Source organism: Danio rerio, chromosome 2 (genome assembly GCF_052040795.2).
Source record: "Danio rerio strain M-AB ecotype USA chromosome 2, GRCz13ab, whole genome shotgun sequence".
Lineage (NCBI taxonomy): Eukaryota > Metazoa > Chordata > Actinopteri > Cypriniformes > Danionidae > Danio > Danio rerio.
This window is the reverse complement of record NC_141022.1, coordinates 8,071,177-8,083,940: the sequence shown is the minus strand read 5'-3', so window position 1 is coordinate 8,083,940 and position 12,764 is coordinate 8,071,177. Positions and strand designations below refer to the sequence as shown.

Genomic DNA, 12,764 nt, shown 5'->3' with positions numbered 1-12,764 from the left:
TGGTGTGATTCGGCCAGTTTCTCCGCCATAGTAGATCGATTCGGAGTGTTGATTGGCAGCAGCTCGTGTTTCTCAGCGCTGTGATGGATGAGATGAGACTTTGGCTCTTGGTTTTCTCCTCGAGCTGATTGAGGACTGCTCGTGTGGGCGTGGATGAGATCTGTTCTGCCTTTATAAACGGGGAGAATGGGCTCTACCAACCATCTCACTTGTTGATCTCTATCTATCTATCAGAGGACAGAATAAGGAGACTCACTTCAGAAAAACTCCCCTCCATCAGGTCGGAAAATGACGACGGCGGTGCTGAAAGGATTTGTGCTCTTCATCTGCTTGTTCTTCACAGTAGTTCAGTCCATCACATGCGAAGCCAGCAAGATAGAATCGCGCAAAAAGCATGAAAACGACGTGGCGCACCAAGGATCTGCTATTACAACAGGTAACAATAGATTGTAACTAAAAATATATTAGTGCATATATAAAGTATACAGTTATCTGTGATATTGGAAATATAATAGAATGTATTGTGTGGTGAACGTTTAAACCACAGAATACAATACCTTTACTTGTATCTATGAAGATGTAGCTAGTAGTTCGTATTTTTTTAATGAAACTTGATTTATATTATTTTCTTAAATTACAAAATGGAATCATAACTGAAAATATGAACAGAAAACAAGAAGCAGCCTAAATATACTGTAGTTATAAATATATATGATGAGTTGACAGATTTATTAAACAGATATATTTATTAATATGTTATTTGAGTCACAGAAGATCATTAAAAATGGAAAGATAAATCATTTAAATTCATGCAATATATTGCAAAAAATGACTAAATACATTAATACATAAATTTCATTAGGCCCTTTAAATAATATTTTTTTATTCGATAGTCTACTGAACAAACCATTGATAAAATAACTTGGCTAATTACCCTAACCTAGTTAACCTAATAAACCTAGTTATGCCTTTAAATGGCACTTCAGGCTGTATAGAAGTGTCTTGAAAATGATCTAGTCAAATATTATTTACTGTCATCATGGCAAAGATCAAATAAAGTAGTTATCAGAAATGACTTACTCAAACTATTATGTTTAGAAATGGGTTGAAAAAAATCTTCTCTCCGTTAAACTGAAATTGAGGGGAAAAATAAACAAGGGGGGCTAATAGTTCTGATTTCAACTGTACAGTATATAGTGCTCAGCATAAATGAGTACAGCACATTTTGAAAATGAATACTTTTATCCATTTCTCAGTGAATATAGGCAATATCTGTTGGTGCATTTGAACAAAACTGGTTTATTAAACATATATTTATATTTGAAATAAAATATTAGCCAGAACAGCTTTAGAAATGGAAAGATGCTGCATTTAAATTCATGCAAAATGTTGCAAAAAATTGCAATAAAAACAAAAACAAAGATCACTGAAAAAGTGTTGCATGCAGAACTGTTGCAAACAATTTATTTGTGTTAAATTTAAACAAACAAATTAAGTTTAATAATGTTCAACTTAATTTGTTTGTTTAAATTCAGCCCAAATAAATTGTTTGCAACAGTTCTGCATGCAACACTTTTTTCAGTGAACTTTGTTTTTTTTTTATTGCAATTTTTTTTGCAACACTTTGCAAATCATTTTGCGATTTTTGATAATTTTATTTAATTTTTTTCCCTAACATACAAATTTGGGCTACTTATTTTTTAAACTAATGAATATGCACAAATATAATATTGTAAAGCATCCTATAGTAAATATTAATTTAAATGAGGGATTTGTGGGGGTGTACTCATATATGCTGAGCACTATATATATATATATATATATATATATATATATATATATATATATATATATATATATATATATATATACTGTAGTTGAATTGAATTTTTTGTTCATTTAATTTAATACAATTTCTCTTAAAATGTTAAAAAATATATTTAACCAGCAACATAAAACCAGATATTTACGAGTTAATGTATATAAAATAATATATGTTTGTACTGTATGTATTAACAGACTATTAGTAAGCATACAAAAATCGTAAATTAAATGTTAAAGTCCAATAATTTTATGTGATTGACATTCTAAAAGTTAGAATATTGACAAATAAGCAAAAACCTTTTTCAGTTTGCTAAAATGAGAATTGCTGTATGAAATGCATATAGTTGTTTGTATTTACATGATATTATAGTACGTAGATATTTTTCTATAAAACAGTATTTAATGTGTTAATTTGACCATCAGCTTACACTGATAATGTAATATTTAAAACATTTGTTTATTTTAAACAGTTATGCCTCTATATACATAGTTGTATATGCGCATAATTTTAACAATCATTTTAAAATATCTGCTTTTGATTCTATATTATATTATAGTAATAACCAAGCTACATTAAATAAGTGATGTTGCTATATTCAGTCAGATTTTAAATGATGTGCACAGTCTGAGATTGTTACCTGCTTGTCTACTATCTATTAGACCAGGGATTCCCAAACTTTTCATGCCCGCGACCCCTAAAATAACAATATCAGTGACTCGCGACCCCCATTTTTCAAGGTCGTCATCCTGTAAATATACAAATGTTGCACACACAACTATAGGCTTAAATAAACATGAGCATACTGACAACACAAAATGCAACAGTCTATTATCTATATAATGTTGTTATAGTCATTCAATATTTTAATTACTTTTTTGATATAAAAATTAAAGGCTGAAGGATGATTTGTATTTGTATGTTGTTGTTGTTGTTTCTTTAATGCAACTATTAGCTATGTTCTGTGGGTTATGAATAATATATGGTAATTCAAATAGTTTATTAAAATTTATTTAAGTTTTGGAAATCACTAAGCAACCCCTAGTCATTGTCTCGCGACCCCCCCAGGGGGTCCCAACCCCCACTTTGAGAATCACTGTATTTGGCTGTTCTGGTTTGCAGTGTTTTAAATGTGTGTGCATGTGTGTAGTATCCAGAATGAGTGTATATATATATATATATATATATATATATATATATATATATATATATATATATATATATATATATATATATATATTGTAAAGCAGTTTCTTTTAGAGCTAGGTGTATGTTAGAAAATTAAAACTGTACTGTCCTTATTTAAAATTGCATCAAAATAGTAAAATGTATTAAAATTATTGTTTATTTTCATTAATTAAATATGTGTATGTGTGGTTCTGGTTTTTAGTATATTGTGGGGACCAAATGTCCTCTCAAGGATAGCAACATCAGACATTTGTGACCTTGTGGGGACTTTTATTGTTGTTGTTGTTGTTTTTGTTAAAGAGTATGGATCTTAAATCATCCAGAATGAAGTTTTTTGAACTTCTGACTGATTATTTATGTGAAGGGGTAGAGGGAATAGAATACACAACATACAACACAACACACAACTGTATAATACACAAATCCTTTTGTCAAAGGAAAGTCCCTATTAAACACGAAAACCCACTGTGTGTGCATGTGCATGTGCGTTTCCCTTGACAAAACACCTGTTTGGACATCCACTGATGAATTGTTATCTGATGATGCTTCGTTTCTCACTCCGTATTAAATCATTGACTACGACCACCTGATAATGTTTTGGTTTTCACACATCAAAATAGTGTCGTAGAAAATCACAAAGGCTGCTATTCTTCTCAGAGATTTTGCAGCTTCTGTCAACGTCACTAATGAGCTTCAGAAGCAAAGCGATTTTCTTTTCGCATTTCTCCACGCACAGTCTCGCCATTGACTAGCCTGCACTCAACAGCTCCAGTGAAAGACTCATTATTCTCATGTGAACCGACTGAAGAGAAGATATCTGCCGTCTCTTTCAAGTGCCACCTGGCGTTCTGGGAAATGATCAAATGAAAAGTCCGATGCACAACTGTATATTATGTGTTCAAAGTCTTAACTCACTGCATCTGTGTGTGTGTGTGTGTGTGTGTGTGTGTGTGTTTGCAAACAGGAGTGTGGAATCAGGAGAAACCAAAGAGACTCTTCGCCAGAACTCGCTACCTGTCTCAGCAGAGACATCATGGGGCGGTACGCTGTTCCACATCACACACTTGCTATTTAGGACAACATTAGCCATGTTTTTATCTAAAGATGTGACTTAAATTTATGCTCAAAACTGGAATATCGCATAAAACATTTGAGAATAAAGCACCGTTTCCATTCAACGAGTCCAAGAGAACAAAATCGACACTTCCTGGTGAACTTGCGCCAAATATCAAAAGAAAGATGGAAGTTGCTTTGATAAGAGAAGGCATTTTTCATATATAATAACTTACTTGCATCTTAGAACACGTTGACAATTCATATCATAGTTATATCATTTTAGAATCATCTCCGCTCGCACTTCTTAGAAGATTGATGTTTTCTATCAAGGGTAGCCATCACTTCTTTCGTGCATATATCATTTAAAAATGTTTGCACTTCATCGTCCACCCAAACATACCGTTTTTGTTATCACATGTTTCGTTAAAACCAAATCACATGACTTTTTTTGATGCGCCTGTTGGAATTTACTAATTCCATACTATACTATATAATACTAAGTAAATGAGTTTCCATTATGGTTTATGTGCATTTTTTGTAATGGAAAAAGTTTATCCTACTTAATTATTATTATGCACATCTTGGCGTTTCCATTCAGGATTTTTTATGCTGTTCCTCATCACACACTTGCTATTTAGGGCAAAATTGAGGACGCTAACAAAACAAACACAACATTAGCCATTGTTCCATCTAAAGATGTGAATTAAATTTATGCGCAAAACTGGAATATCACATAAAACATTTGAGTATAAAGCAGCGTTTCCATCCAATGAGTCCATGAGAAAAAAATCGTCACTTCCTGATGAACTTGCGGCGAATATCAAAAGAAAATAAATAAGTTGCTTTGACAAGAGAAGGCATTTTTCATATATAATAACTTGTGTCTTAGAACACGTAGACATTTGATACCATAGTTATATCCTTTTAGAATCATCTCGGCTCACACTTCTTGGAATCAAGGATGCTCGTCACTTCTGTCTTGTATATAACATTTAAAAATGTTCGCACCTCATCGTCCACCCAAACATACAGTACCTGTTACTGTCCACCATTTTTGTTATCACATGATTTGTTAAAACAAAATCTCATGACTTTTTTGATGCGCCTGTTGGAATTTATTTAGTAATTGCGTTTCTATCGTAGTCTATGTGCTGTTTTTGTTATTGGATAAATTGTTTATCCTACTCAATTTGTTTATGCGCAGCTTGGCGTTTCCCTCCAGGTTTTTTTTTTAATGCTGTTCTTTTTCACACCCGTAACATTTAGGACAAAAATGAGGACGCTAACAAAACAAATGCAACATAAGCCATGTTTCTATCTAAAGATAGGAATTAAATTTATGTGCAAAACTGGAATATCACATAAAACATTTGCGAATAAAGCAGCGTTTCCATCCAACGAGTCCAAGAGAACAAAATCGTCACTTCCTGATGAACTTGCGCCTAATATAAAATAAAAATAGAAGTTGCTGCGTTAGGAGAAGGCATTTTTCATATATAATAACTATACTTTTACTTTTACTTATACAATTATATTGTAATTATAATTATATAATTACTTACTATTACTATTATTACTATTATTATTACTTATAATATTTTATATATAATAACTTACTTGCATCTTAGAACATGTAGACAATTCATATCATTGTTACATCCTTTCAGAATCATCTCCGCTCACACTTCTTGGAAGATTTGCGCGTTTCGATGATGTTTTCCATCAAGGATGCTCGTCACTTCTTTCTTGTATATACCAATTAAAAGTATTTGCACCTCGTCGTCCACCCAAACATACAGTACCTGTTACTTTCTACCATTTTTGTTATCACATGTTTCATTAAAACCAAATCACATGACTTTTTTGATGCGTCTGTTGGAATTCATTTAGTAATTGCGTTTCCATCGTAGTTTGTGCATTTTTTGTAATTCGATAAAAAGTTTATCCTACTCAATGTTTTAAGCACATCTTGGCGTTTCCCTCCAGGATTTTTAATGCTGTTCCTCTTCACACCCTTGCTATTTAAGGCAAAAACAAGGATCCTTACAAAACAAACGCAACATTAGCCATGTTTCTATCTTAAGATGTAAATTCTATTCATGCGCAAAACTGGAATATCGCTTAAAACATTTGCAAATAAAGCACCGTTTCCATTTAACGAGTGCAGGAGAACAAAATCGTCACTTTCTGATGAACTTGCGCCAAATATCAAAAGAAAAATGAAAGTTGCTGCGTTAGGAGAAGGCATTTTTTATATACAGTATAATAACTTACTAGCGTCTTAGAACATGTAGATGTATCATATCGTAGTTATATCCTTTTACAATCATCGCCGATCGCATATCTAGGAAGATTTGCTTGTTCCTCTGATGTTTTCCATCTGGGATGCTCGTCCCTTTTTTTTGTTGTATATAACATTTAAAAATATTCGCACGTCATCGTCCACCCAAACATACTGTACCTGTAACTTTCCGCCATTTTTGTTAACACGTGATCTGTTAAAACCAAATCTCATGACTTTTTTTGATGTGCCTGTTGGAATTTATTCAGCAAATGCGTTTCCATTGAAGTTTATGTGCAGTTTTTTGTTATAAATAAAAAGTTTTAAAAAAGTTTAAGTGCATCTTGCTGTTTTTTTTTTCCAAGGTTGTTTATGCGATATTCCCAATTCGCAGCTAGAAACGCATTAAACGTGCAAGAGCAGCAGTGTAAAATTCCTTCTTGGAAGTGGAGTTGATCCTTTCTACATTAAAATGCTTGAGTTAATACAAATGCATTAGCAGTTCTTCTCTCAGTTTATTCGTTTCTTGTGAAACTATGTGTCCTCCAGAGACCTAAGCCCAGGCCCGAGGCGGTTTCCCCAGCCCAGACTCCAGCGCGCCGCTGTGCCGGTCTGACGGAGAGCTGCTCTTCGCTCACTCCCTGCTGCGATCCATGTGCTTCCTGCCACTGCCGGCTCTTCAACACCATCTGCCACTGCTGGAGACTGGGACACCTTTGCCCCAAGAAGACCTAATCGCCTCAAACACGCACACGTATACTTACTTATTGGTGGTTCTCAGCTGCTTTTACTTCAGCGTTGATTGCGCAATAAATGTGCTTTATCTTGCAACAACAAAAATAGTTTTACACATACAGTTGAAATCAGAATTATTAGCTCCTCTGTATATTTTCCCCCCAATTTCTGTGTATCGGAAACACGTTTCTAAACAATACTTTCAATAACTAATTTATAATTCAACTTTTATCATTGCCATAATGACAGCACATAGCTGCAAGCTTTGAGTGACATTACAAGGCTTAGAATCATTATATAACAGTGTTTTGATCTGTAGACATTCAAAAAGTAATATTTCTTAAGGAGGCCAATAACGTTGAGCCTTTTTTAGGGTTAATTTTTAGGGTTTATCTAAAAACTGCTTTTATTTTAGCCAATATAATTCAAATAAGACTTTCTCAAGAAGAAAAAATATTATAGGAAATACTGTGGAAAATTCCTTGCTCTGTTAAACAACATTTGGAAAATATCTGAAAAAGAAAAGTCACAGGAGAGCTGAAAGTTTTGACTTCAGTTGTATGTCACTGTTAGTCTGGTAACACATTCCATCAAGGTTCCTTTGGGAAAAACTCGAGTTAATGTTAATTCCAGCTTGTACTAATGCATTACTCAAATTTAAAAGTTGACATAACTTTACCTGACAACAAACATTTTTTATAATTGTGCATTTAAACTAACAGATGCTTGTTGTGTTACCATAAAGGTTAAGAATATCAACTATTTTTGATATCTGACAACAGCTGTCTAAGCTGATTAGCTTGAACCAATATTAATTTGTGGCAAAATGCTGAATGAAGAATGATTTCTAAAAGTTCCAAGTTGAACTTGGGCGGCGGGAGGGGGACTCCTGGGAAAAACGGGAGTGTTGGCAGGTATGGTGTACACAGACGATAACAGTAACGTTTGATATAAAAAAAAAAACCACATTAATTAAACATTACCCACATTAAAACCGTTATTATGAACATAAACAAAACAGATCACTTTCTTAACCTAAATACATTCAATTGTATTAACAAACCTACTTTGTATGTGGTAAATCATGTAGAACGCCTACGTTTGATGTGTATTACCAAACACAATCTCACAGCAATTCATAGTTTTGGTTAATTTGTATGATCTCATTTGTACATTTTAGTATGATTTGCTCACCTCCCAATAAGGGGTAGGATTTGGGGTGGCATTTGGAGGTATGACTCCTTTAAAAATCATAGTTTTCATATGAATTAGCCAAGTATTTTAGCATTTACTGATTGAAATAAGGCGAGGCAGTGGCGCAGTAGGTAGTGCTATCGCCTCAGCAAGAAGGTCGCTGGTTCGAACCTCAGCTCAGTTGGCGTTTCTGTGTGGAGTTTGCATGTTCTCCTTGCCTTCGCGTGGGTTTCCTCCGGGTGCTCCGGTTTCCCCCACAGTCCAAAGACATGCGGTACAAGTGAATTGGGTAGGCTAAATTGTCCGTAGTGTATGAGTGTGTGTGTGTGGATGTTTCCCAGAGATGGGTTGCGGCTGGAAGGGCATCTGCTGCGTAAAAACTTGCTGGATAAGTTTTCGGTTCATTCCGCTGTAGCGACCCCGGATTAATAAAGGGACTAAGCCGACAAGAAAATGAATGAATGAATGAATGATTGAAATAAGTAGCAGTTGAAGATTCCAGCCTGATCTCACGAGGTTACGTTTTGTCAGTTTGGTGGCTAATTTGTAAGAGTTGAGTCGTATGAAAATGTTCGATTTTAAAAAGGAGAAGTGGCACCCAACCCCACCCCTAAACCCAACCGTCTTTGGGTGATGAGCAAATCGTACTAAATAGTACAAATTAGATTGTATGAATTCATACAAATTAGCCACTAAATCTAAAAGTTACGAATTGCTGTGAGATTGCGTTGGAGGTTTAGGCTGTGAAAATCAACATCATCATTGCTGTTAGATTTGTAAATTAAATATTTAAAAATAAAAACATTTCACAATTAGCATCCATTTGATAACATTAACATTAACTAACATTAATTAAAACCGTATTATAAAGTACTACAGTAGCATTTTATTGAGAAATACTTTCAGAACCTCCATAAGAGAACCACTGCAATGTATCGTACACGCCACTCTGCAGCAGCAGAATTTACCTCCATGTTTGCACACTCTAATACTGCAATGTAGCATGACATGGATCATACATGACATTTAACTGTGTACAATCGATGTGAACTTCCATACGACTCGAGTTATTCGCTCTCTCTGTGCACCATGACACTATTGTGACTCCTTTGCCAGCTGGAGATGTTATTAAAGTGAACTCTTGTAGGATTCACGCTGGCAAAGTTTAGGTTTTGTTATTACTCTCGATATTTTTCAAACCTTGTAAAGCGAGGAGCATATCTACAGTAAAGTAGACCTGTGTAGAGATGCTTAAAAATGTGCAGTAAATGTGAATCTGATGTTTTTCTCATACTGTGATCTTTTACTAGTACGATTTGAGATGCTTGTTTCTACTGTGATGACTCTACTGTAACCTCTCCATGTTTTCACTTTCTACACAAAACAACGTTCGTGTGGATGTCAAGCAAATGCATAAGTGTGAATGGAAAAACCTCTAGTATTATATATTTCTATCCATTGTCAGGTCATATTGACCGAATATTATTACTAAACATAAACAAACAAAAGCGTTCAATGTCCTCTCAACAGATTTATTTGTAATAAAAACATTTAGAACTGCTTTATGAGAACTTTCTTCAATGAAGCTCTAAAAAAAAAATAAATAAAAAAAGAAAAAAGTCATGATTTTATTTGTTTGGTGCCAAACGGGTTTAAATAACTATGCCACATAATTGTTTTATTTTTACCAACCCTAAAACAAAAACACATGGGAAAGAGTTACAAAGCAATAACAATGAAAGGGCGTCTGTTTGCATATAACTCGTAGACGTGCTGTATTTAAGAGAATGAGATGAAAAAAAATGGCCTCAATTGTCTCCTGGGTTAACCGGTCGCACACTGACCTATATGGTCTCATAGGTGAACCTGTCGGAGATCGGTCACGCATACCTGCGCTCTCAAGTTCAAGGCAGTAGTTCAAATCAGTAAATCTACCCACCATACAGGCAAAGTTCACCTCAAGCAAGAACAAAGTGGTGTCAGTGAGTTTGAATTAAAGGGGACACATCAAGCCCCTTTTCATAAGGTGTCAAATAAATCTTTGGTGTCCCCAGAATGGACAGTGAAGTTTCAGCTCGAAATACTAATAAGATTAGTTAGTACCAATCAAACCTCCCTCTATTTTGTTTTTCTGTGTGACCTTTTAATATTCAAACTGACATCTAGACTGGACCAGGATTTTCTGAAGGGTTAGTGTTTATGTCATTTTTGACTGCTAGCATGTGACGTTCTCTGTTCTGAGGCCTGCTGCATGAAGCTGGTGTTACAGTTTAACTGGTGACCATGTTAACTGGTGACACACTCCAGGGACGAAAACCGGTTTCAAGGTTTACCACACTTAGGAAAAGTCAAGGTTTTAAAACCCCAAAAATGTTTTGTTATAGCATTTCTAAGGTACAGTTGTAGTCAGAACTAATAGCACCCCTGAATTATTAGCCCCTTTGTTTATTTTTTTCCCCAATTTCTGTTTAACGGAGAGATTTTTTTTCAACACATTTCTAAACATAACAGTTTTATTAATTCATTTCTAATAACTTACTTCATCTTTGCCATGATGACAGTAAATAATATTTGACTAGATATTCTTCAAGACACTTCTATACAGCTTAAAGTGACATTTAAAGGCTTATTGTGTTTTTCAAACAAATGAAAACAGCAGAAGTCAATGATTTATTTGAATTATTTAGCCTGACATGTTTACTGTTCCAAAATATTATGAATGTTTCCTAAAATAAAGTATATTGTGTTCAAAGCGGTAAAAGGGTTTTTTTTTTTTTTTTACCCAGACATTTTAAAAGAACATATTGTAGAGCAGTAATCACAATACCATGAATCCGTGATATTTTTATCTAAGGATATCATACCATATGAAACTTTTGCCATGCCTACTCCAGATGTTAAATAGTTACATTTTCACATTCTTGCCAGATCATATCTACAAAATATTCTCATAATAATTATATCTTTTTATTAATTGACGGCATTGGCATTATTGTGTCAATAATGAGTTTTTCATTATTTTTAGTGGCAAAAGAGCATTAAACTAAAAAAATAAATAAAGCAATAATATTAATTACAACCCCAAATCAAAATGAGCTAGGACAGTATGGGAAAATAAAAAAAAATCTAAATAAAAAAAGTAATTTCTAAATTTACTTTGACTTGTATTCCATTGCACACAACACAACAACACATTATTTAATGTGTTCCTGATGATTTATATAGTTTTTAGTTTGTGTTTTTTTTTTTTTAATGCTAATTCCAATTTTGGTTCTTGCAACACATGTAAATAAAAATAAAATAAAAAAAGTTGGAACAGTAACACATTTACCACTTTTTAATGTTTCCATTACTTTAAACAACACTTAAAGGGTGTTTAGGGACTGAAGATGAAGTGTTTCAAGTGTAATTGTGTCCCATTCATACTGCAAACAAGTTTTAAGGTGAGTAACAGTATAGGGTCTTTGTTGTTTTTTGTTTTTTTTTTTGCTTTAAAATGTTTAACAAATTTTTAATTTTTTTTGGAGACAGGTCGGGACTGCAGGCAGGCCAGTCAAGTACATGTATCCTCTTCCTCAACAGCCAGGACATTGTAATGTGTTCAGATTGCGGTTTTGCTTTGTCTTGTTGAAATATGAATGGGTGTCCTGTAAAGAAGGCAGCATATTGTGCTCCAAAATCTCTGTGTACTTTTCAGCATTTATGGTGCCATCACAGAAGTGCAAGTTTACATTTACATTTACATTTAGCAGACGCTTTTATCCAAAGCGACTTACAAATGAGGACAAGGAAGCAATTTACACAACTATAAGAGCAACAATGAATAAGTGCTGTAGGCAAGTTTCAGGTATGTAAAGTGTAAGAAGTAAAACATTAGTAATTTTTTTTTTCTGTAGTACAGTTAGCGGTGGAGCCAGAGAGGCAATTGCAGATTAGCAAGTGAAGTGGAGACTAAATAGTTGAGTTTTTAGTAGTTTCTTGAAGACAGCGAGTGACTCTGCTGTTTTGATGCAGTTAGGGAGTTCATTCCACCAACTGGGCAGATTGAATGCGAGAGTTCGGGAAAGTGATTTCTTCCCTCTTTGGGATGGAACCACGAGGCGACATTCATTCACAGAACGCAAGTTTCTGGAGGGCACATAGATCTGCAGAAGTGAGAGCAGATAAGAAGAAGCTGGATTTTGACCCAGTTTAAATGATTTTGGGTATACCTAATGGATGAATTTTTTCATCAGATAATAACAAATTGTATAATATATTAACCTTTACCGCCAGAAAACAATATTTTACTTAACTGGATTAGTTAAAAATCTCCATCACTTAAAGGTCGGCACAAGATAATTTTTAAGTTTATCCCCCTGAAACATCTATGTTTTACACAAAAAAAAAAAAGATTTTTTTTTTTAACTCCATATTTGGATTATTTGGAACCTAGTTTTTGCCCTATCCTGCTAAAGTGAATATTGTAACGAACTATATTATTATTAG

The 12,764-nt window shown here is 34.0% G+C and overlaps 1 protein-coding gene across 1 annotated transcript; it reads left to right on the top strand.

The window, feature by feature from the left end:
• Window positions 1-228: 228 nt before the first annotated feature.
• Window positions 229-7,360, top strand: asip2b (agouti signaling protein, nonagouti homolog (mouse) 2b). The gene is given in 3 exon segments (NM_001271291.1): window positions 229-436; window positions 3,975-4,051; window positions 6,897-7,360. Coding segments are annotated over 3 exon segments (411 nt in total). The 5' UTR covers window positions 229-288; the 3' UTR covers window positions 7,083-7,360.
• The last annotated feature ends 5,404 nt before the right edge of the window (window positions 7,361-12,764 follow it).